Raw genomic sequence first — 23,882 nt, 5'->3', positions numbered from 1 at the left:
AATTTAATACGTCTTTAAAGAAGTCACCTACTCTGCCTGCTTTAGCATTTACTGCAGGAGATTCAGACACCACATGCATAAACAATACAGGGAAAAGAGAAAGCAAAGTTGAAATGCATAAGCCTGCAGGGCAATTGGATGAGGTATGCCCATCAGCCCTGCTTGCTCTGCTCCCAGAGGGAAAGAAGGTGGCGAGGTGACACTCCCCAAGGACTGCAGGCAACTTCGGCGATGCTCTTACTCTGCACTACTTTTAGGGCTCTGAACCCAGCATTATAAAAGGCACTGCACATTTTAGACTCCAACATGTCAAGCCTAGCCTCGATTCTCAGAGCTGAACAGCAGTAACATTGGAAGATCAATCAAAATCCCAGGAAAAATGTTAGATTTTTTTACTTTATGCCCACTTCTGGATGCCTATGCTCACTTACTGGGTCATTCTATAAATAATGCCAGCATTTACTAACAACTCACCAGGACTTCTTAAAACAATGGATTTACCAACACACCTAGCCAGGCTAGTAAATCAATTGCCATACCCCAACACACCATCAGGCCAAAAGGTCTGGTGTCCTGCCCCCGGCAATAGCCATTTCCTGGCATTTTAAAAGGTGGAGGAGGGGAGAGTCTTAATGACCCCAGAGTGCAGTGCCTCGCATAAAGGCATAGGACTGGAAGATGGCCCTCCCAATTCCCGCACCACAGGTTTCTGTTGTTTAACATTAGATTTCATACTCCTTATCTTTGTATAACTACATGCATTTATTAGAGGGTTTTATTCAGACTTTTACGGTTTTTACCAGGCTCCCAGTTTTAAGGAAAAGGCTTTGGGCTGAGCTCAGTAACATGTCCCTATTCATTCAGAAAAGAATAATCTGAACTGCCATAAAGCAGATGCTCAGCCTCACCATCCAGTACCTGCACACGAGGCTCTATCACAGGCCGAGGCTCGGCTTCAGACAAGCAAATCCTAGATTCCTCCCTCGTGCAGTTATACACAGGTAGGACCTACTGCTGACACCACCAGGATGCACCAGGCCCTACCCATACCCCGCCTCTCCCCCCACCAGCACCACCAGCGCCCACCCCAGCGTCTACAAGAATATGACGGTACAAATCCCAGATCCTCTTGAGCAGGCCTGCATTCTCCACCCCAAATCTTCCCCTCTTTCTCCAATCTTTTCCCCCCACGGCCCTGCACGCAGCTCATCCCTTGCAGAGCTGCTGTTCTCCCTCCACACCTTCCAATCTTGGCATCCCACTCCCATCCTGCCTCTGGCCTCTCCCCCACCGCACTCCTCTCACCAGCTCCCACATCCTCCCCCCCCCAAAGCGCGGCACCCTACCCTGCGCCCATACAGCTCTCGCCCCCCACCCAAACATTTCACCCCAGCCCCACCCCGAGCCATACAGCTCTCTCTCCCAGCCGACCCTGCAGCTCCAGGCTTACCCTACCCCACAGGGCCCCCTCTGCCCCCAGAGCCACCCCACCGCCCCGAACCCTCCAGCCCGGCCCTATCCTAACCCCGCACAGCCCCATCTGCCCTATCCCTCACTGCCCTACCCCAACCCCCACCCCGCCTCCCCAAGCGCTTCGGCCTAGCCTAGCCCCCCCCGGCCCCGCACAGCCCCTCTACCCAGCCCCGGCCCGAAGCCCTTTGCCCCAGCCCTACCTCAACCCACAGGGCCCGCTTCCGCCCCAGCCCGACCCCCCCGAGCCGCCCCACAGCCCTCCCCGCCTGCCCAGGGCGGCCCGACGCCCCCGCCGGGCCCACCTTGTCCATGAGCTTCCAGCACTTCTCCACCATCTTCTTGTCCACGGCGCCGGGCTGGTGCGGGCCGAGGTGGTGGTGGTGCGGCTGGAAGGCGTCCTTCATGAGCCCGATCAGCCCCCCAGGGCCCTTCTTCAGCGGCGCCGACATGAGGGCGGCGCGGGGGCGGGGGGCGGCCGCGAGCGCGCCCACACCCGCGCCCGGCCCGTCGCCCCCGTCCGGCACCGGGCCGCGGCCCTGCAGGGCAACCGGGCGTGGGGGCGCTCCCGCGGGCCGGGCAGGGCAGGGCAGGCGGCGGCAGCGGGAGCCGCGGGCGGTGGCGGCGGCGGCGGGGGCGCCCGGCTCTAGCGCCGCTCCGCCCTCCGCCCCGGCCACGCCGCGCGCCGATTGGTGGGCCGCCCCCCAGCGCGCCCGGGACCGCCCCCTCCGCCGGGGAGGAGCCGGCGTCGATTGGCCGGCGCCCGCGCCCGAGGGGAGAGGGGCGAGCGGCGGCCCGGCCGCGAGGCCCCGCCCCGCCGCCGTGGGGCAGGCGCACGGCGGCGGCGAGGGCGGTGCGGCGGCCATGTTTGGTGCGGGCGGGCGGGCGGGGCGCGGCGGGGTCGCCATGGGAACGGCGAGGGCGGCGCCCGGCGCCCGGGCCGCGGTGCCGGTGCCGGTGCCGGTGCCCCCGGGGCGCGGAGGAACAGACCCGGGCCCGGCGGCGGTTCGCCCGCGCGGGGCGCTCGCCCGCGGTTCCCTTCCCCGGGCCCGCCGCGCGGCAGGCTGCGCCGGTCGCGGAGGTTGCAAAACAGGGCCGTTTCCCCTTTCCAGCAGCCGGGTTCCCTTTTCTTCGAACGGCCGGCGTCCAGCCCGAAAACGGGGAAGCGGCTCCGGGAACCGCGCTGCGCCCCTGCCGGGCTGCCCCCGCCCGTCCCCCGCGGCAGCTGGCGCTAGCGGGCCCCGCCGCCCTCCGCACCGCGTTGTCAAAACGCACTCGCCCCCAAGGGCTTCAGTCTCCCCGGCCGTGGGAAACCAGAAGCCGACCCTCAGCCTGCTCGGCCCGCGGCGCCGGGCCGTCGGCGGGCGGGAAGGGGGCTGAGCCCGGCCCGGGGGGGGGGGGGGACCGCCCCCCAAACGTGAGCCCTCGGCAGCAGGGCTGCCAGCCACCGCTGCAGAGAAACAGACCCCAACCCGAGGGTGATGCGCGGGATGCAGGATGGATGGATGGAGGATGCAGGATGGAGAACGCAGGACGCAGCAGCGCCCCGGGCACTGGCCCTGCTGCGGGAGCACGGCCCTCTCCCGCGGCACGGCTTCCCGGTGCTGCTGGGGCTGCGCTCAGCGGCAGACGCCAGGCAGGAGCAAAGCCGGCCGCAGGGAGCTGAACCAACATCTCCTTCTCAGGGATGGAAATGGGAACAGCTAGTAGTTGCAAGGCACCTGGCTGCTGTCGGTGTCTTTGCAGAGCAAGACGCCTCAAAGGCAGGGGAAGGAAAAGCCCTCTAGAGCTGCTATCCCCATTACCTGCAGCCCGGCTCCAACAGGTCCCCGGGGGCAGGAGCACGCACGGACCGGGGGGGGGGGGGGGGTGGGGGGGGTGGAGTGAGAGCAGACAGAAGAACAGGGAGAGAAAAGGAGACCAGGGAGTAGGTCAATCTTTTGACAGAGCTGACAACACCAAACCTTCAGAAATTACGACGTGGGCTCGAAAGTAAATTCAGTTCTGTTTCTTCGCTGCCTTCAGATCCTCTTTTCAGCCTCCTTTCACAGGCAGAAGAACAGGCAAAAAAACAGCTGAGGCACAGCGTCAGTCTCACACCATGGGCTTTGAGGAGGAAAGAAGACAAAACAAAACAGCAACTGCTGCAGTTTGGCCAGCCTCGCTTTGGGGAGCGTGAGCGCCCAGAGACTGGGCTCAGGCCTGGAGGTTGGACAGCACAGCCTCAACCTCTGGTCCACGCTGGAGATGAGCTCCACAACAGAGCTCGCTCCTTTGCTTTCCCTGTGGCACCCATGCACCCACTCTCGCGTGGGAGCTGGGACCCCTGGGGTGCGAGGTGTGCAAAGCCACAGCAGCACAGAAAAGCCACCACCCTGGTACACCATCTGCCACAGGAGGGACGCGCCAAGCTCTGCTGCTCAGCCCCTGCCAGCCTGGGGCATGGCCACAGGGCTCTGTGCTCAGGTTGCGGTGCTGCCAACAGGGAGGCTATGCGTGCCATCCCTCTCCTCCCATCCCTGCACTGGCTGCGCACGCACATCGTACATCAGCCTGCTTGTGTCTCAGCAAAGTACTGCGCTGCCCCACGCCACCCCGGCTCCAGCACCACTTTCTTCCACGAGTCTCTGCCTGGGACCAGGGCTGTCTGTTGGCTCGTGATGAGTTCCTGCATAGCACGTGGCTTGTGGAGCTGTGGCATCAGATCAGCAGGACAGCAGGAAGCAGCATACAGCACTAGATAGAGCAAGGGAGCCCTGCATAGATTGGTTATAAAACACTCTGTCTTGATTTTACTGCCTTTGGTAAAGCTTGGTAAATATTTCTGGGACAGGCAGCTCCTTGTCTGGCTTTAATTACCTGGGCAAAGTTTCCTAAGGATTATATTGACCTCAAATATGTCAACATTTATTGAGGCCGTGTTCCTGAGGCTTTTCCCATTAGATGCTAATGGATTCTGGCTAATAGTCAAGCCGGATTGACCACCGGAGGATGCCCTGGCCGGCTCCAGGATACCACAAGTACCTGGGGAGAGGGCTGGGGAGGGTTACACCAGCTTTGTGGAGTCAAATATAAAAATCACCATGGCCCCAATCCAAAGAGATCAGGGAATATGCTTGAGCAATTGCGTTCCTAACTATCTGCTTCTTTGGGCATGATTCACTCCAAGTCGCAGCTGTATTTACGTGTGAAACTTCAAGCAAAGGTTTCTTTCTCTTGGGACTGTTCCCTCCCTGCAGGAAAAGAGGAGTCCAGCACCCCTCTGCAGGGCTCCCATTTGCTTCTGTCCCTCAGGGCCCTGCCGGGGCCAGGGCCGTGCTCAGCACAGCGGTCACTTGCCACTGCTGCGCCGGAAAGCCACGTCACGCTGGTTGTTTTGAAATCGCTTCCCTCCAGCCTGGCAGCTGGCAGCCGAGAGTGTGTCTGGGTGCCTGGGTGCCTCTGGCTGCCCGCATACATCTCATGTGTGGTTGTGGGTCAGAGCAGCGTCTAGGTCCCTTGCTGGTCATGCCAGCCAAGGCTGGGCATAAGCATGTGCTCCCTTTCCCTTCTGTCCCCCACACTGCCTGCCAGCCAGCTGCCAGGCCCACGCACGCACTGACGCCCCTCTGATTGCTCAGCTCTACATGGCTGGGCAGTGGTTTCAGATGCGTGTGCGTGGGTGTGCACAAGGTGCACGCCAGCTTCTGCGCCTGCACGTCTGCACAGGGGAACAGCCCCCACCATCGCCCCTGGCCCAGGGCCAGCTCCCCTGGCTCTCCACACCCAGCCTGCCGCCCTGCCAGCTCCTCCAGCAGGACTGCGTGTCCCTTCCAGGCGTCCCCGGGGTTGCCCTGGCAGCGGATGGCCCTGCAGCCTCCCCATGCACCAGCTCCCTGCTCCCGCTGCCTGCCTGGCTCCTGCTGCACTGCCCACGCAACGAGGTCTGCGTCCTACTGAAGAACTGCAGCGCACCCAGGAATCACCTGCTCGCTCCCAGGTATTTGGGGTTAATTGCATCCTGAGCAGAAACAGCAGTTTAAAATCCTCTCCCTTCCTTCCTCTCCTATTTTATAAAGAAGATCCCAATCCAGCCGCAGTCCCCAGGGCAAAACTCACAGCACTGAGCAGGAGGGTGTGCCGGAGGGGAGAGCCAGGGCAGGAAGGGAGGAAGACACCAGGCTTGTTTCAGGCTGTGACCTGGGAGTTGCCCTCCCTGCCATATCCCCATTTCCGCACAGCTCAGCTGGACCTGTGCTGGGGCTGCTCTGGGACTGCTGTTCTGGGATGTGAGCGGGACGAGGTCCAGCCTACCTGATAAGAGCCGTGTCCAGCAATCCTGCAGCCAAACATGACCAGTTCAGTGCTGGGGAGTGGGGCTGGCTTCAGACCACCCCTGCGCTGCACTGGGCGCAGGGTGTGTTCGATCCATGCCTCTGTCACGGGAATGAGATACTCAGCTGCTGCAAGGCAGAGGCGGGTTTTAGGCCAGATAACAACCTGCCTTCATTGCAGATAGTTGCTACAACAGCAGGGATTAGCTTGAAGGCAGCTGCTGCATCTTGAGGGACTGAGGTCTGTGCTAGCAGCCGGGACAGGTGCTGGCAGGACAGCCATCCTGGTGGAGGCACAGCAGCTCCACCTGTCTGGGTCTCGCTTCCTGGGGAAGGAGAGGCCTTTTCCTCCATGTGCTCGGGGGCCCACTGCCTCCCCTTTCTCCCTCAAAAGTCCAGTGCGTGATCACCAGTTGCTGAGAGGGAGCACTGGTATCACTTTGCAGGAGGATGCCTCCGAAGAGCAAAGGGAAAGGTAGAAAAGGAGTGAAGCAGCAGCAGCAGCAGCGAAACATAGCAGGTGAGTCTGGGGTCTTCTCTCCCTCCAGCCAGCAGGAATGTGCCTCTCCTGTCCCTCCCCTGCTGCTTCCCTGCCCCAGCGAGAGCAGGCATTGTGGGGGCTGCTGGAAGCAGGAGCTGGGAGCACCGGGGCAAAGGATTGCACCGGGGCCCCATGGGACAGCCTGGCTGCAGCTCTTGCATCTCCCCCGGCCCTGCTCACCCTGTGCCAGGGCAGCAGCACAGTTACGCCTGATGAGATACAGGAGGCAGGGGGGTCCAGGGCCCTGCCTGAAGCACCCTGCACCCCACTGCACCCTCCAGCCCAGCAGAATCCAGGGGAGAGGCCAAAGAGAGTGGCTCTGCCAGGTCCCAGCCTCTCCTACACACCTCTGAAAGCGGAAGCATGCACCAGGCTGGAAGAGCGTCTGGAGTGGGGTTTTGTAAGGGGTCCCCAAGCCTCTATGCACCATGGCTACTGCCTCATCTTCACTGCAAAATCCCAGCCCTCAGTTGCAAATGAGAGTGCACCTCTCCAGGGCAGCCGCTTCAAGTAAAACCAGCTACACCTTGACTCTGTGTCTCACAGGTGTTTGCACAAATACTGCCCTAGTGCCGGTGTTTGAGCCGGAGGTGTGTCCCAGCCAAGATTTCCTGGGGCGAACATCCCAAGGCAGGCTTCCCCTGAGCCATCTGACAGCCCTTGGTGTTCCTGGGCTAAGCCCCTTTAAAAAGCTGCTCTTGACTCTGTCCCTTCCTTCCTCTGGCTGCAGAAAGCCAAGCTGAAGAGATGTACAGGAAAGCAGCACTGGAGGTTGACATGCCAAAAGAGCGCCTGGGTAAGGTCGGGAGGAGGCAGGGGCTGGGGCAAGCAAGGGATGCCTGCTGTCCTGCGTGTACTTCCTATGGACTAGCCCTTCCCGGCGGCAAGTCACGCCAGAGGATGGCACACGCCCTCCCTTGCCATGTGGGCTCCAGCCGCAGGGGCTGCCTGTGCTGTCCCAAGAGTCCCTGGTGTGCTGCGCAGCAGCCGCTTACAGAGGCCAGCAATGCTGCAGAGATGGCACAGAAAAAGAGGAGCAATGGGGAAAGCAGATAGGAGGTGGTAGGGATGCTGCAGTGGGGCACTCCCCTGAAAATGCTTTCCCAGCATGGCGCTGGGCTGAAACAAAGGGGAGGTTTCATGCTATGAATCACAGAATCATTTAGGTTGGAAAAGACCTTTAAGATCATCGAGTCCAACCGTTAACCTAGCCCTGCCAAGTCCACCACTGAACCATGTCCCTAAGCACCATGTCTACACATCTTTTAAATACCTCCAGGGATGGTGACTCCACCACTTCCCTGGGCAGCCTGGTCCAATGCTTGACAACCCTTTCAGTGAAGAAATTTTCCCTAATATCCAATCCAAACCTCCCCTGGCACAACTTGAGGCTGATTCCTCTTGTCCTATCGCTTGTTACTTGGGAGAAGAGACCAACACCCACCTCGCTACAACCTCCTTTCAGGGAGTTGTAGAGAGCGATGAGGTCTCCCCTGAGCCTCCTCTTCTCCAGGCTGAACAACCCCAGTTCCCTCAGCCGCTCCTCATCAGACTTGTTCTCCAGACCCCTCACCAGCTTCATTGCTCTCCTTTGGACACGCTCCAGCACCTCAATGTCTTTCTTACAGTGAGGGGCCCAAAACTGAACACAGTATTTGAGGTGCGGCCTCACCAGTGCCGAGTACAGGGGCACGATCACTTCCCTACTCCTGCTGGCCACACTATTTCTGATACAATGAGATTCCCTCTGGTTCAGGCAGGGCTTGGGGCCAGGCATGGGCTGCGGAGGTGTCCACGTCACCCTGGCTTTGGGAGCAGAGAAAGGCTAGAAATAAGTCACTGCTGGGTCATGGTACCGAGGAGGTACTGAGCAGGGAATAGCCATCCAGTATGGTTTGGATGGTGCCCTTTGACCACCCGCGCTCAGGTCAGGGTCATGGTGCGAGTCACCTGTCAGGAAGCGCGTTGTCCCCACGGCAGTCCTATGCACCTCTGGCTCACAGTTCCCTGGAGGGACATGACCTGGCAGACGAAAGCTGACAATGAAGTGCTCAAGCGGAGGCCGTGGGACCTGGAGAAGGCGCTGGAGCAGGCACGGGAAGACAAGCGAGACATTCATGAAGGTGAGGGTAGAGATCAGAGGGGGCAGTGGGAGAGATACGGGGACCCCACACCTTGGTGCTGCTGGGGGAAGCCAGCCAAGCTTACCCCACTTCTCCCTTTGGCCTTGACCGCTCAGCCCCAAACCACCCTGCTGTTGGGCCAGCCGTGCTCCCTCCTATGCTGTCAGCATGCAACGGCTCTGGGCATGGACTCGTTGCAGCCCAGATGCCTGTACTCAGCACAGAGAGAGGAGACCACAGGGGCAGAGACTTCCTTGCCTGCAGAAGTCATTGCCTCGCCATTTCTGTTAGTGCTCAAGAAGGTGCTGATTTTAGCAGAGGTAAAACCTCAAGCCAGAGGTTTGTGGTCTTTGCCACATGCAAAATTCCGTGCTCATTTTCACTCTCCCACGCTCAACAGAGAGGTAAAACTTTCCCTCCAGGGCTCCCTCCTGCCCTCCCCCCCCCCCCCCCCCCGCCCCCAGCATTGTCGCAGCCCTGCCAGGCAGGGAAAGAGTGCACGCATGGCTGCTTCTGATGCGTCACCCTGCAAGGGGAGCCCTCAGGTCAGGCCTTGCTGGAGCCCCTGCCTGGTCACAGGTGCTGGCATCTGAGCACAAGCTTGTCCTTCCTATAGTCACCACGTTTGTTCCCTTCTCCCCTCCCTGGCTCCCAGAAATGACCCGGCAATACCAGGAGCTGCAGAAGCAGACAGCAGCCCACAGCCAGCGCTTGGAGGCGAAGGTGAAGAGCCTGCAGGAGCAGCTCGGTATGGCCCCCCGGCATGCCTGCCCCTCGCCAGTGGGTGGGGATGGGGTTCGCTCCAGGGCAGCAAAGTGCACTTGGGGGGAGCGAGGGGAGATGGGAGTCATTCACCCTGTGTTGTGAGCATGGCAGCAGCTGAAGGCAAAGCCTGACCCAGTGCATCCCCGACCTTGGGAGATGCTGACTGCAAAGGGGATGCTGTGATCCCACATCCCTGTCCCAGAGCTCTGTGCCACTCTGGGGATGAGGGGGATTGGGCAGGGGCTGTGCCACACACTGCCTGTACTCTCCCATGTACTGGTCATGCAGTGCCAGGCTCCTGTGCCCACGTGCTCAGTGTCCCCTGCCTCTGTCCCCGCACCCCACAGCCACTAGGCTCCAGAAGAGCCAGCAGACCCAGGAGACTGCCAGCCAGGCACTAGCAGAGAGGGACAGGACCATCGCCCAGCTGCAGGGCAGGCTTGATGCCATGGAGAGGGAGTATGGGAAGATCCTCCACGTGAGTGGGGACGTGGCTGTGGGTGGCTTCCCCTGGCAGTGCGGTCCCCCCTGGCAGTGCGGTCCCCCCTCCTCACCATCCTTTTTCCCACCAGGGTAGCCTGGACCTTGTGCTGGCCAAGATGGCAGAGGCCAGCCAGTGCTGGAAAGAGGTAGGAACGACCATTGCCATGGAGCACAAGGAGCGCCTACAGGAGTTCGGCCTCAGCTCCCTGGAGATATAGCACCCTGGGGATCCCTGGGACAGGACAGGCTCTCAGCCCCTACCTCCCTATCAGCACACTTGGAGAGCTTCCCACATCCACTGCCCAACACCCCAGTTGCCCCAGGCTAGGCAAGAGAAGGTGGGTCCTGTCTGGCCCTGGGATGCACTGCTGAGTCACAATCCTCTCCATAACATTACCCACATGAACAGCAGCGTGGATTTGTCCTTTAATCACACCCCAAATGGGTGACACAGGAACAGTGCTGTGATGGGGAGCGGACACTCACTGCTCACAGGTTCACAGGAAGGATGAGAGGAGGAGCACAAGAGAGATGTCCATGCAGGTGCAGACCTGAGCCAACAGGCTAAGAGGTGGGAGGTTCCTCCAGCGCCCCATCGGCCTCTCCTGCTCCCTTTCACCTTCACAGCGGCCCGAAGGCCAGCCCTGGGCTGAGCCAAGCCTCAGGCTCCCCAGTCCATGCCATGGGTCATGGCATGGAGGGCAGTGCCTCGGCTCTCCTGGGAGCTCCCAGAGTCTGGAGCTTGGCAAGGGCTTCAGTGCAATGTCCCTAGATACCCCTGGAGGCAGCTGGGCAGGCAAAGACACACATCTGTCTTCAGGCTACAAGAAGGCACCACCATGGTTAATAAAAGCTTGGAGCCAGCCTCGGTCAGTGGAGATGAGTCTCTGGGAGGCGTGATGCTGCGAGCCCCATCACGGGCATGGAGACACAGCAGCTGTGCGTGCAACGGCCATGCTGAGCAGCACCGTGCTCTCCGGGGAGCCGGGCCGGGGGGCACCGATGGGCTGGATGTGGCCTAGGTTGAGGCGCTGTGGGGGGAGCCTGGCTGGAGGCAGGGTGCATCTGGGCCACTAGAACGCCTGGTGCAGCCTCCTCTGCTCCTCCTGGCGCGGGCTCTGTGGGGACACAGTGGGGGCATTGTGGGAAGCACACATCCACCCACCCCACCACACTCCACCCTTGCCCCATGGGCAGGTTGGGGGGATCTTTCTGCCTGGCCCCTGTGGCCAGGGGACCATGCAGCCCCCTCCTGCCAGCATCACAGGTATCAGGGAAATATTAGGACAGGCAGGGCAGGAGGGTGCCCGTACTCAGAGCAGTGCTGAGCTGTGAGCAGCACTGCCGCGAGGGCCTGGCAAGAGGGGTTACCTGTGTGATCCCTATACTGTTGGCAGCAGCCACCAGCCAGGAGCCAGGTCCCTTTGGTTCCACCTCAACATGACAGAGTCCAGGGGAGCCCCTGGGAGAGGGCAGGGAGGGCGTGCGGGAGCCTGAGGCAGGGTGACTGTCCTCAGAGAACAGCAGAGGGGACAGCCCGATCTGGAAGAGCAGAAGAGGGATAGCCGAACAGCTCCTGGCACTCCACGGCAAGCCAGGTCCCCTAGAGAGGACCTCACTGTGCAGGCCTGGGGGCAAGACACCCATCCCATCATCCAGCCTCACAGCACCCCAGGGCTCCCCAGACAGGGTGGGACCACGCTGGGTCCCCAAAACCTACCGACTGGTAGAACTCATCGCCAGCAGGGTCGATGACCAGCAGCGTCACCTGGTCATCATGGGCACGGATCCTGAGCACCGTCTGCTGGTGGTCCAGCCCCTCAATGCTCTCACCATTCACAGCCAGGAGACGGTCCCCTTCCTTCATCCCTGCCTGCTCAGCCGGCAGCCCTGCATCCACGTCCCACAGGAACTGGCCTGCCACAGCGGGACAGAGGGAAGGTAGGGAGATGCTCACGGAGACATTCAGCCATAGGGGAACCAGCACCCCTGGCCCCCATGTGCAGGTGGGGACAGGGTCCCGCTGTGGGCACAGGGCTTGCGGCTATTCCCGACCCTCAGACATGCCTTGATCAGGTATGGACTGCCCCCCTCAGACCCCTCACCTATGGCCCCCGAGCTGCAGTCATCCTCTTTGAGCAGAAACCCGTAGCCAGCTGGACCCTTCACCATGTGCAGCTCCCGGACCTTGAAGGGGAGCCAGGAGGTGTCTGCCAAGGCGGCCGTGACCCGCAGGCCCCGCAGGCGGTAAAACTCCTCCACGGCACTGGAAGCCACCAGCAGTGTCACTTTGCTGCCGCTCTGCTTAAGCTGGATGGGAAATGCAGGGCGCTCAGCGATGTTGCTGGCCCCAGTCCCCCACCTGTGCCGCAAGCACGCACCTTTCGGGCGAGCTGCGCGTGCGAGTAGCTCCTCACGCTGGCCCCGTTCAGCTCCAGGAGCCAGGAGCCTGGCGGCACCCCTGCTCTCTCCGCTGGCCCGTCCTGCCGCACCGACAGCTGGAAGGTGCCCTTCACGCCTGCAGGGAGGAGGAGAGGCAGTCTGGGGTGCTGTGCTGGGGAGGCTCGCGGCGCCGGCATCCCACTGCCTGCTTTACCTTCTGGACCCGACACACTGAAGCCAAAACCGCTTTTGTCCCGCATGATGTGGCAGAGGCGTGGGCGGATGTCAGCCGGCAGCATCTGGGACAGGTCCCTGCCCAGGGCTTTGGCTGCTTCGTAGGAGTCACCGTCCAGCACTGCCAGCAGGACCTGATTCCCACTGGCCTTGATCTTCTGCACCACCTGGAAGGACCCAGGCTGTGAACCCTGGACAGGGTGCCCCTCCAACCACAGCCTGTGGGATCAGGCCCCGAGGGGTAGTGGGGTCCCACACCCTCTGTGCCCCTGGCCGAGGAGGACCTGGGCGTTCCCACAGCCCCGGGGTGCTTCCAGCTTACCCTGTGGTGGTCCATGTGGTCCACGAAGTGGCCATTGACCTGAAGGAGCCGGTCCCCATCCTGCAGCCCCCTGCGCTGGGCCAGCCCCCCCAGCTCGACCTGCCGGATGATGTGGCCCTGGCAGCCCAGCTCCTCGTGGAGGCAGAAGCCGAAGGTCTCCGCGCTGCCCTTGCTCAGGAGGTAGAAGCGGGGCTCCCCCACGCCCTCGCCATCTGCATGGGGGCACAGCCCGTGAGCAGGGCCCTGCAGGGATCCTAACACGGGTCCTCTACCCCATCCCGGGCTGGGATCTCCCCATCCCCACTGCCTTATGTGTTCACCTCCCCACAGCTCCCCGGCATGAGAGACCCCAGCGATGTCCAGCTACCAGAACCCCATGCTGACACAGGGATGCCCTGGGGAGATGAGGGTATTTACCCATGTCCTCAGCCAGAGACAAGGCAGGGTTGTCGATCCCGTCTTTGGGGTTAAATTCAAATTTTCTGAAATAATAAAGGGCAGAAAAGGCCACGTTAATGCAGCAGGACGGCCTTCCCCCCCGCCCTCCCCAGCCCTTCCGTGGGGAGCCCTGTTCCTCCCAGAAAGGGCCAGCTGGGGCCACAGCTCCAGTGCTTCCTCTTCCTTGGGGAAAGCCAGGAGGGGATGTCCCTCTTGGACTGTCCCCCACATCTCTTCTAAGCTAACAAATCAGGGAAGACCTTCCTGGGGCAGGCAGCTGGGATTGGCAGCCGTGACCCGCACCACCTCAGCTGAGGATGTGCCCCAGCATGACCCCCAGGAAGCCCCCGGCCAGGGGGAGCTCAGCACTTACATGATGGAGTTCTTGTCACCCTCGAGCCCTGCAGAGGGAGAGGAGAGGTCAGTGCAGGAGGCAGCGGGCTGGGAGCACGCCCCACGCTCTCGAGCACTCAGGGCTTATCCTTTCGCAGGCTGAGCATGCCATGCCAGGTGAGGTGGGTTTGCCGAGTCCGGGCAGCCTCCTTGGCCCCTCTGCCCCCCGGCTACAGCCTACACGCAGGCACAGCTCAGCCCTTGGCCCCGCCACCAGTGTCCTCTTGCATTTCAAAACAGTAGGACACCTGTTGCTTGGGTCCAACGGGCACCCACTGCCCAGCCCAGCGGGGTCCTGCAGCACTGGGGGCAAAGTAGGGCCAGGCAGCGGTATGCAGATGGAGGTTAGTCCTGGGGGTTTACAGGCCTTTTGAGTGAGGGATAAGAAGGGTCACCAGGGCCCCAGAGAGCTGGCTGGAGCCAGGAGATGGAGACAGAGGCCTTCCCCTGCGCACCTCCCCATAAAACCCTTCCCCACCTTTGGCAGCACAAGGACCCCCAAACCCAGGGAGAGGGGATTCCTGCCAAGCGCCCCCACAATGTCCATCTGCATTTTCCTGGATGCCTCTAGCTCCTTTCCATGGCCTGCCTGGGCTCTGACATTGCCTTGCTCCATGAGGAAGCAGGGCCTGGAGATGTGCATGTGGGGAAGGGTCTCCACAGGACGAAGCCCCATTGCCCTGGCACATACCTTTTGTTTGCTTCATGGCTGCAGGGAATGCGAGAGGGAGCAAGGTACAGGGTGAAGTGGCAGGGAAGCCAGTGTCCCCGCCTCTTCCAAGACGCCCCAGGTTTAATGGTTAAACAGCCCCGACGTCTCCCCTGCCCTCCCAGCCGCGGGGCACTGCCAGTCCTCGCCCAGCAGAGCTGGGAGCCGGGACCAGCACCCTGGGACACCCAGCTTGGAAACAGATCCTGGTGTCCCAGCTTCCAGCTGCCCCCAAGGGCAGCCCACGGTGGGGAAGACCAACTGGTTCAGCATGAGCTGGAGCAGAAGTGGGCTGTCCCATCCAAGCCCTGTGAGATGGGTAAGGGCCAGAGCCCTCCACTCCAACTGCTGGAGGGACAGCTGCACCAGCGCCTCCGCATTCCTCCCTCAGGAAGGGCCCGGAGAGGAGATCGAGTCTTGGCACTAGTGTGCTTCAGTGGAAACAAAGCGGTGCACTTTAATGCTACCAAAGGTTTCACAAGCAAGCCTGAGTCCTGCCCCTCTGCCACTGCTCTGCCTCGTGCAGGGGCTGGGTCTCTACAAGCCCAGAAGAACAAGTCCCAGTTGCTCCTGGTCTGGTCTCTGTACAGTTCTCCTACACTTCAGCCTTGCCCGCAGATGAGGGCTGAGCCCCACATGCCCAGCACCTTTGACAGCCTTGGTAGCACCCAACCACTAGGCATCTCCACACAGATAAGGGCGCAGGGGATGTGCTGCCAGGGCACAATCCAGTGTTTCCTCCCCAGCAGCACCCTGGCCAGGGGGATGGACAGCAGGTTAGAGGTTCTCGTGCTGCAGTTTCCCCAGCATCTTCTTGACCTCACTCTCGACTCGTAGGAACTTGGCTTTTCTCCAGGGGTTGGCAGTCTGTCTCCGGCTGCTCTCCAGGTCCTGCAGGATGAGGACAAGGTGCTGCCGAACCCGCTCACGGTCCCAGAAAGGCAAGTTCCTCTGCACCACGTTCAGGATGTTGGACCAGTAGTCAGAGACGTCAGTGCCTGCTGTAAGGAAGACCAGCGCTCTGACGCCGTCCCGGTCCATGCGTAAGCTGTCAAGTTCCCGCTTGCCATCCTCGCTGATGTCATTGAAGTACAGACTGCGGGTTGAGAGAAAAGGAATGGGAGACACTGTGAGGGCTGGGGGAAGGACACAGAGGCAGAGAGGGACGCCCTGCTTGCTGCTACGGGGAGGGACACCGGGTTGGAGGCATCGCCTGCAAAAGGGAAGAGATGGGGCAGAGTGAACTCACTGCACTTTGTCCAGCGTCGTGTGCTTTTTGGCCACCTCCACCACGTGCAGGGCGGCTGTGTCTGTCAGGGAGTTGTAGCCCAGGTTGAGCTCCTGGAGGTGCTGGTTCTTGGCCAGGTGCTGAGCAATGACTTCGGCGCCCCGGTCCCCCAGTGCGGTGTGCAGCAGGGACAAATGGGTCAGTGAGTGGTTGCCGGCCAGCGCCTCAGCCAGGTATTGTGCCCCCTGCTCGCCCACAGGGTTATTTGCCAGCCTGTGGACAAAGGAGCTCAGGGCAATGCCGAGGCTGGGCAGGGGGCCCAGGGCCAGGGCACATGGTGGGCAGCAGAGACAGTTTCATGCAAGGACAGAGGCAGTACTCACCGCAGGTTGCTCACCACACACTTGTCATGCAGGAGCAGGTCGCGGATTTCCTTGCAGGCATCAGAGCCCAGGCTGTTGAGCTGCAGACTGATGCAGAATGAGACATGGGGGTGGCAGGACTGAAATGGCTGTTACCTGTGGGGCTGGCAACCCTGCTTTCTCCATTTTCCCTGTCCCTCCCCATCACCATCCTACCTGGGCTCCCCAGACAAGGCCACGCAAGGCTTCCTCTCCAAAAGGGAGCACACTGAAACCACTCCAGAGCTTGGGTATCATCAGCCGGCAGAGCCAGTGCCAGCAGGAGCAAGGGAGGGGAAGGGGCTGCAGGGTCCGCAGCGGGTGGGTGAAGGTCTGAGGAGAGATCAGGACCCCACCAAGCCCTCCTGAGCATCTGGAGGAAGGAAGTGCTGCACAGCTCTGCTGCACAGCTGAGTCCATCTCTGCTGAGCACAGCTCGCCACCCCCTGGGCGACAGGAAGACTGCAGTTCCACAAATGGACTGGAACAGAACCCATCCTTTTGCGCAGCCCAGACTCCCACCCTTGGGCTGCGTATCTCCTGCCCAGAGTTAGTAGTAGCAGAGCTAGCTACACGGGGAAGCTGGGTGTCTTCGGGGGGCCAAGCAATGAGAGGGACCCGGGTCTGCCAGGGGCGCTGGCAGCCCAGCCTGTGGTACCAGTTGCAGAGAGCTGCCCAAAGAGTCCTATGGGAGGGTGTGTTGGGACTGCAAATCCCAGCATGCAGTGCCCTAGCAAGGCTGCTCAAGGAGTGTTGCATGTTGGAAGCTGTAGTCCCCTAGGCCTGCACTGAGGATAAACAAGGGCATGCATGCCCTTCCCTGCCTTTGCCATGCTCGGGCTCCTAGTGTATCCCTGTGATGGGCAAAAGTGAGGGAGAGCTCAATTTTTGAGCACTGCCCAAGGGCAGAAGAAGGTGGTACTCACTGAAGAGCTTTGCATCGCAGCAGGACAGGGAAGAGGATCCTCAAGCTGCTTGTGTCAAGGTTGCAGGAGGTCAGGTTCAGCTCCTCCACCTCGTGGCACGTGGTGCCCATGACATACGCCAGGACAGAGCACTTGAGAGGGGTCATCTTGACGGATGAGAGGTTGACAGTCCGGAGGGAGCGGATGGCCTCAGCTGTGAAGCGCTCGTTCTGGAACTCATGCAGGAAGAAGAGGTAGTCCATCAGCTCGGAGGGGGGCAGCCCCTTGCGGCTGTTCCTGATGACCGTCTTCTTCATGGCATTGGCAATCTCAAAGGCTGCCAGGTTCTTGATGGAGCAGCCCAGCTGCTGCAGGATGGCACGGTTACGGCGGGACAGTATCCCCCCCATGAAGATGGGGAAGAGCTCAAAGACCTCATCATCAGGGACCTCATCAGGGTGGCGCATGGGGCCCTCCATGCCCAGGATGCTGGAATTGATCTGGTCCAAGACATCATCGTTGTAGTAGTCCTCCTCTTTGAACAGCTCCTCTGCCATGGTGTGAGCAATAGCATCCCGGTCCTTACCGCTCAGCCGGGAGAAGTAGCGAGGGAAGATTTTGAGCAGGTTGAAGAGCACTGGCAGGAAGCGCAAGGGCAGCACCTTGGAGACGATACTCAGGACGACAGCGACATCTTCACTCACCTTCCCAATGAGCTCTGACAGCTCCTTCCCCACTCTCTGTGCCAGGGACTTCTTCTCACCCAGCACAACATACAGGGCTGCCAGGTACTCCTGCATAGCAGGGATGGTGAAGACAAAGGTGTGCTCTTTGCCTAGCTGCACACACGGAGTGAGGAAGAAGCGGAAGACGTCGCTGCGGAAGACCTCCAGGAGGTTGAGTTCACTTTCAGTCTTCATCTCCACCTCAAAGCACTGCTGCAGGTCATCCTCTGTGAAGCAGGTCTTGCGGGACATCACCCCTTCATAGGCCAGCTTGCCCACTGTCTTGGCCACGTACTTCATCATGGAGATGTTGGTGGAGTCGGTGCTGTCCAGCACCTCCCCGCTGAAGTTGAGCCTCAGGAAGCTGGTGTAGATGCCAGTCAGGGTCTGGCTGGGAGGCACCGTCCTGGTGAAGTAGAGGAAGTGCAGAGTGGTGCACACCAGCCAGCAGTAAGAGGGCAAGAAGCAGGCAGCGGCAATTTGGTTGTGGCGCTCCAAGTTCCTTGACAACATCTCCACCAAGTTTTCCTGCTCGCCTGAGCTTCTACCTGTACTGCCCTCTCCACTGCAGCCAGGCTGGCTGAGACGCATCTGGAAGTACAGCTTCTGCAGATTGGTGTCAGAGAAGCCACAGATCTCTGCGTAGCGGCCCACATACTTGCCGGGGATCCGGCGCACTGCCGATGGGCGCGTGGTGACGATGATGCTGGCCTGGAAGCAGAGGGCTGGGTGAGTTTGGAGGTGCTCCCTCTGTGGCTTTGATCTAAGCTCAGCAGGGTCCCAAGCGCATAACCCACGTATAGGTGCACAAGGATCACACCACCCAGGAGCTGGGATTCAAGAAGCTGCTGCCCAAAGGGCGTTGGTTCAAATCTGGCCCAGACAGAGGGGACAGAAGAGCTTTCCCCATCCCCTACTAGACACATATCGAGTCTGGAAGACCACAGCCCAGCAGACTGCCTTCTTTGTTCTACCAGGCCTCCCCAAAGATCCCACAGAGACAAACCAGTAACAGTGACATGAGGCGACCTTGGTGAGTCCCTCCAGGAATAGAGGCTGCCTGTTCGCTCACAGCCAAGCTGGACTACAAGCAATTAGCACAGTGGCCATGCCTGCAATGCCCCAGGACTCACCCCCAGCCTTTCTCCAGCATGAAGGAGCTGGAGGGAGACACTGACCTCTGGCAGGAGGTATTTTCGTAGCAGGTTGACCACGATGGCAGAGGGAGGCACAGGCTCATTGGGGTCACAGCACAACTCTGTGCCAGCCAGTCGGAAGTCCAAGTTGAGGCGCTCCAGGCCATTGAGGATGAAAAGGACCTTGAGGTTGGAAATGCCCAGCATCGGCACCACGTCCCGGAGGTGCTGGTACTTCTTGGTTATGAGGCGTCGCAGGGAGATGGGGGCACGACTATGCGACAGGTCCTCGCAGGAGAAGGGGATGACCAACTCAAAGCGGGGTAGGCGACCATGGCACCAGTCCACCACCATCTTCTTGATGAGGGTGCTCTTCCCCGTGCCCACAGTGCCATACAGCACCACATTCTTCACCTGCCGCCCACAGGCATCCACATCGAAAAGGTTCTGGAGGCTGATAACCTGGCTGCAGGGCTGCTGGAGCTGGTTCTGGATGGTTAGGTCAGGTGAGGGCTTCAGGATCTCCTCCAGAGAGCTCTCCCGGATCACTGGGTCCACATGGACTGCGTCCAGCGAGAAGGAAGGGCCAAACTGCCTCTCTTCATTGGGCTGGTGGCTGAACCACGCAGACAGGCTCTTCTGGTGTTTCTTGATGGCATCTAGGAAGAGGAAGGTGCTTGACAAGATAAAGGCTTCTCACTGGTATGGGACTGGGGAAGTTGCCTGCCCCAAGCCACTGCAGTGAGGTGGCTGCAGAGAGGAAGACAGAACCCAGTTCTTGCTAACCCTCACGCTGCCCAGGACAGCAGCTGCCCCCAACCCGCTGTGTAGGACCGTCCATACTCTTCAGCACAGGGCTGCAAGCTTACCAGAAGAGGCCACGTTCCTCAGCTGGGACAGGCCATGGCGAGAGGAGCTGGGTTTTACAGAGTGCTCCTGGGACCCTCCCTCATAGCGAACACAGCCCCTGCAAGAGGAGGGAGAGTGTCACGAGGAGGGCAGGGGCCAGCAGCTCCAAGCCCTGCCTGGGGCAGGGCGGGCAGATCACAAGTGAGTGCCGTGGGAAGTGCTGAGTAGAGCCAGCTCACCCCTTCCTTCCCCCACACAAAGGCATAGCACAAGGCTGGGACAAGGGCACGGCTAGGAACTGAAGGCAGGTCAGTAAGCCATGCACTGTGCATCCCCAGCAAACCCATGGCGAGGCAGAGAAGTTGGGCTGAATTCAGAGCAGGCAGGGAGCTGGGTCTGTGTTGTTTTCTAGGTGAAGGCAAAGCAGCGTCTCTGCCCACAGAGCCCTGATGGTCCCAAGGCAGCCAGCTCAGCCACCCAGGTCCCGTGGCAAACAGCCACAGGGCAGAATGGGCCAGGCCCCAGCTGTGTGGCACTGTACCTGGAGAGGGAGATGCTGCTTGCGCGAAGGATCTTCCTGAGGAAGTAGCTGCCTGCAGCGCCTGCGGGGGAAGAACACACACAGTCAGTGATGGCCTTCTCCAGCCCAGCAGAGCTAACACCACCAAGCTCGCTGGCATCATGTCTTGCTGGGGTGACCCACAGACTGCACAGGCTCCACTGTGCAGCTGGGGAGGGATGTCCACCAGGGACAGGGCTTCCCTGGGGGCAGGACAGATTCAGGGTCACAGTCCCACAGGCACAGAGCCCAGCTCACCTGGCACTGAAGCAGCACACAGATACACACTCCGGGTCCCCCTGCTCCCCAGCAGGGATCGATGAAGCTGTGTCCAGCTGCCCCAGGGCAGGCAGCTCTGGCATTGCATGGCTCGCGACATCCTCTGCCTGAAAGAGAGGGGACAGCCCATGAGGCAGGCTGGCTGCCTGGACCTGCCGGTTCCCTGCCCCAGCCCAGCTTTACAGACTGAGGCTGTACCTACCCCCACCCCAGCCCAGGGTTGCCTGAATCAGGAATGACCCACTCCCACATCTGACCCCACAAACCCACTGGTCATGGGAAGCAGTGGTGGGCCGGCCGACAGGGTGGCTGGAGCAGAGCTGAGCTGGCAGAAGCATGTCCTGCCTTAGACTCCCCATCTAGCACCCTTCACAGACCTGCTTGGGCATCGCCAGGGGGTTTGCAGCCAAGAGGGCAGCAAAGCAGGGCCCTAAGGAGGTACTTACCCTGCCAGGCAAGCCTGTCTGCCCCCAAACCCACCCCCATCTCCCAGGGCCTCAGCTGGGACCAGCCACCTAATTCACTGGGGGCACAAGGGGCAGGGGACAATTTCTTCCCTGTTAGCGGCCAAAAGTCACTAGCCTAGACTTGGCTGTAACTGTACAGCTATAACAACTATCATAACAGAGAGAACAAAAGTGCTGGGGAGAGGGCAGGCCTCCTCCTCCCAGGCTTGAGGGCTTGACATTTTAGGGCTTTATATTAGAACAAACCAACCGCCCTCCCCAAACTGCCATGAAATCCTGTAAAACCAGGAGCTGGGGCTAGGAGAGAAGAGACAGCAGGGAGGGGCTTAGGAAAGGCAGAAAATAAAGGCGATCCCATATCCACGTGCATCGTGGCTTCCCCCAGTCCAGCACTGGCGTTCCCCAGGGGCTTCCCCATGGTGGCTGGCCCTGCCGAGCAGTGCTGTACCCCGGAGGGCAGCCCTTGCGGCGTCCTTGGCAGCCGCTGAGCCCTCTCGCCTGGCCTGCCAGGCTGAGGCGGCTGCAGCACGCAGGGATGCTGAGCACAGCCTCCTCCCATTTAAAGCAGCCGGGGATGCTGCAGTCAGCAGTAGCCGGGGCACAGGCTGGCAGGGGGCTACGGGGGCTCAGCTACTTCCTCGGGGCTGCACCGGGTCCGGCCCGGCACAGGGTGATTTTTCCCAGGCAAAGCACCCGTCTTTGGGTGAACGAGGGGCTCAGCAGCTCCGGGGTGCTCAGGCAGCTGTCCCGCATGGGCCTGGCTCTGCGGGGCAGAGAGGACGGGGTCGGCAGCTCTGCTCCCCAGGGATGTGGCGCAGCAGCGCCCTGCCCAGCCTTACCTGCCCCAATATGGTCCAGTCCGGCAGAACCGGCTGTGCCGGCGCTGACTCAGGTTCCCACCCCAGCTCAGCAGGGTGATCCTTCAGGAACACAGGTTGCACTCACAGCCCCCAACATCCTGAGAAACTGAGGCACAGAGAGGGGGGAGAGCGTAAGCAAACCCCAGCAGATAGGAAGGGACAGCGTGCAAATCTCTCTGCATTTGGCCTCCCCCAGGAGAGGATAAGCAGGGCAACGGTTTGCTCACACCTCCCACAGCCTGGGCTTTTTGCAGTCCCTCGTCATGTTATCCAGGTGGACAAACTGAGGCACAGGGGTGGGGACAGTGGAGCTGACCTTGAACCTGGGTGTCCTGGCCTCGAGGCCTTTGCAGCAAGTGAACCCCAATGCGTCCCATGCCTGGCTCCTAGCCCCGTCCCGGCACCCTCTGCCACCCAGGGCACGCCACCGAGTGGAAGGCCCTGCGCCGCCCGTCTGTTGCCGTCCCCCTTCAGGGACCCCTGGTGCACGCCTGGCCCACACGCCCTTGCGCTCTGGTTACCGCGGCCTCCCGCCTCCCTGCTTCCGTGTCCGGAGGGACACGGTGGCCGAGGCCCTGGCGGTGCGGGGACCTGGAGCCCAGGGCAATGGTGAGGCTGGCACTGAGCAAAACAAGAGTGATGGCCGCGCCAAAAGCGGCAGGGTTACCTCTAGCAAGACTCCTTGCCACGGAGGCTGAGCCCACGGCTCCCTGTGCTCGTGCTGCCAGGCGCTGAGCCTGTGGGGCCCGTGGAGGAGAGCCTGGTGCTGCTCAGCCGCCTCCTTCTATCCCTGGCCCAGGAAGAGGCTCCTCTCCGGAGGCGGCTGTTTTGCAGCTGTAACTTCCTGCAACACTGTCCTCTCCCGTCCCGCCCCGCGCACAGCGCCTGCCAGCTCTGCCAGGCAGGGTAAGGAGAGCAGCCACGGCCCCACTTTGGGGACGCAGCAGAGGGGCCGGCAGGCACAACGGCAAGGAAAAACACCTGTACCCCCAAACACAGGGACACACAGAGTATGGGGGGGGGTCCTGGGGTCTTACCAGCAGTGGTGCAAGGGGAGGTTTCCTCTGGACACATCTGGTGGCTCTGCATCCCCAGCTGGTGCCCGGCTGTGCAACAGGAGCCCACAAGGACAAGTCCTGCTCCAGAGTGAAATCCCCCCGTGCTCAGCTGCCACCACCTCACACAGAGCTCGGTGCAGGGAGCAGGACAACAGCAGTCCCACAAGGAAGAGAGCCCGGAGGAAGCTGTGCTGGCAGGGCAGCCCAGCACCACCTGGTTTTGCCTGGCTGCGTAACACACATGCATGGACATGCACACACACACACACAGACATAATATACCTACCCTCTTGCTGCTTGCAGATCTGCTCTGGCAACCCAGTAAGGCAGTGCTGAGACCAGAGCCAGTAGTGTCTGTGGGGCTGCGTGCACTCTCCTTGGTCCCTGGGTGCTGTCCTGGGAAGCGCCGGCCCACACCAGCCAGCCACAGGCAGTGCTGAGCCAGGGTGCTGGGGCCGAGGGTTCACACCCGGGTAACGTCAGAGGCCATGCTCGCACCCCAAAGGCCTGCACAGAGCCCACAGGGACATGCACGTCCCTGCATGCCTTTGCACACACTCCGCACCTGTCCCCAGCAACGTGTGCAGCCACCTGCCCGCGTGCTGCCTGCCCCCCAGCACCCACCTCCGCACCCTGATGCAGGGACGCCTGTTGGTGTACCCAGGCATGCACATCTCCCCTTGCATGCATGCCCTCTGGCCGCTCAGGGAGGGGAGGCATCCAGGCAGTACACTATAAATATAAGTTTTATTGATGTGTGAAATCCAATAAGTACAGCTGGCATCTCAGAAAGACTGAAATAAGCCACAACATCTCCACCTGCTCAACAGCTCCTGGGGCCCTCCGGACACCGGTGAGCACCAGCAGCAAGCTGGGACCCAGGTACCCTGTCCCTACGGGGCACTTACCTGCACGTGCGGCACAGCCCGGAGAGCCAGCAGGGCCCTGCCAGCAGCCCCATGCTCCCCACAGAGCCCAGGAGCTCACCTCCGCCCTGCCTGGTTCCTGCCAGGCTGCAGCTGTGGGCAGCGGTGCCCTGGCCCCACTTTGCAGCCTCCCCCCAGCAAGACAGAAGGACCCGGGCAAATGCTACCACAGCAGAGCTACAGCTGTGCAAGCAGACTCCCTTGGCCTTTGGGCTGTTACCTGCATCTTATTTTGGCAAACAGTCCCAGGAAAAAAGCAGCTCACCTCTGGTCATGTGGGAGCACAGGTTTCAACCTGTGAGAGCTGCACCTCTCT

The 23,882-nt window shown here is 60.9% G+C and overlaps 4 protein-coding genes across 8 annotated transcripts in view; 1 reads left to right on the top strand and 3 right to left on the bottom strand.

Moving 5' to 3' along the window:
* CBL (Cbl proto-oncogene) overlaps positions 1 to 1,955 on the bottom strand; it is a 45,186-nt gene extending 43,231 nt beyond the window's left edge. Inside the window, exon 1 of the mRNA XM_076358446.1 lies at positions 1,776 to 1,955. Coding sequence (XP_076214561.1) covers positions 1,776 to 1,922 — 147 coding nt within the window. The 5' untranslated portion in view covers positions 1,923 to 1,955. The remainder of the gene's footprint in view (positions 1 to 1,775) is intronic.
* Positions 1,956 to 5,354: 3,399 nt separating this feature from the next.
* Positions 5,355 to 10,156, top strand: DRC12 (dynein regulatory complex subunit 12 homolog). Of its 2 annotated transcripts, XM_076358727.1 has the most exons (7): positions 5,355 to 5,449; positions 6,230 to 6,303; positions 7,055 to 7,120; positions 8,328 to 8,447; positions 9,103 to 9,195; positions 9,560 to 9,690; positions 9,785 to 10,156. In XM_076358727.1, exons 2-7 carry the CDS (start codon positions 6,234 to 6,236, stop codon positions 9,911 to 9,913), a joined length of 609 nt encoding a protein of 202 aa, XP_076214842.1. In that variant the 5' UTR covers positions 5,355 to 5,449; positions 6,230 to 6,233; the 3' UTR covers positions 9,914 to 10,156. The 2 variants fall into 2 exon arrangements, with proteins under 2 accessions (XP_076214842.1, XP_076214843.1); XM_076358728.1 differs by lacking the exon at positions 7,055 to 7,120.
* On the bottom strand, positions 10,109 to 14,560 carry NHERF4 (NHERF family PDZ scaffold protein 4). Of its 2 annotated transcripts, XM_076358724.1 has the most exons (10): positions 14,156 to 14,560; positions 13,445 to 13,472; positions 13,051 to 13,115; positions 12,634 to 12,845; positions 12,292 to 12,478; positions 12,077 to 12,213; positions 11,801 to 12,005; positions 11,416 to 11,612; positions 11,067 to 11,237; positions 10,109 to 10,813 (listed from the first exon to the last, which is right to left on the bottom strand). In XM_076358724.1, the coding sequence occupies exons 1-10, from the start codon at positions 14,169 to 14,171 to the stop codon at positions 10,769 to 10,771; spliced, it is 1,263 nt and encodes a 420-aa protein (XP_076214839.1). In that variant the 5' UTR covers positions 14,172 to 14,560; the 3' UTR covers positions 10,109 to 10,768. The 2 variants fall into 2 exon arrangements, with proteins under 2 accessions (XP_076214839.1, XP_076214840.1); XM_076358725.1 differs by lacking the exon at positions 11,067 to 11,237.
* Positions 14,561 to 14,605: 45 nt separating this feature from the next.
* Positions 14,606 to 22,774, bottom strand: NLRX1 (NLR family member X1). Of its 3 annotated transcripts, none has more exons than XM_076358720.1 (10): positions 22,620 to 22,774; positions 21,562 to 21,688; positions 20,235 to 20,362; positions 19,959 to 20,019; positions 19,438 to 19,535; positions 18,566 to 19,227; positions 16,729 to 18,143; positions 15,785 to 15,871; positions 15,423 to 15,674; positions 14,606 to 15,269 (listed from the first exon to the last, which is right to left on the bottom strand). In XM_076358720.1, the coding sequence occupies exons 3-10, from the start codon at positions 20,353 to 20,355 to the stop codon at positions 14,951 to 14,953; spliced, it is 3,015 nt and encodes a 1,004-aa protein (XP_076214835.1). In that variant the 5' UTR covers positions 20,356 to 20,362; positions 21,562 to 21,688; positions 22,620 to 22,774; the 3' UTR covers positions 14,606 to 14,950. The 3 variants fall into 3 exon arrangements, with proteins under 3 accessions (XP_076214835.1, XP_076214834.1, XP_076214836.1); XM_076358719.1 differs by lacking the exon at positions 22,620 to 22,774 and adding an exon at positions 21,899 to 21,983; XM_076358721.1 differs by lacking the exon at positions 22,620 to 22,774 and adding an exon at positions 21,899 to 21,983 and having other exon boundaries at positions 18,611 to 19,227.
* Positions 22,775 to 23,882: the final 1,108 nt, after the last annotated feature.

Source organism: Aptenodytes patagonicus, chromosome 23 (assembly GCF_965638725.1).
Source record: "Aptenodytes patagonicus chromosome 23, bAptPat1.pri.cur, whole genome shotgun sequence".
Lineage (NCBI taxonomy): Eukaryota > Metazoa > Chordata > Aves > Sphenisciformes > Spheniscidae > Aptenodytes > Aptenodytes patagonicus.
The sequence above is the reverse complement of the archived record's forward strand: the minus strand, read 5'-3'. Positions and strand labels throughout refer to the sequence as shown.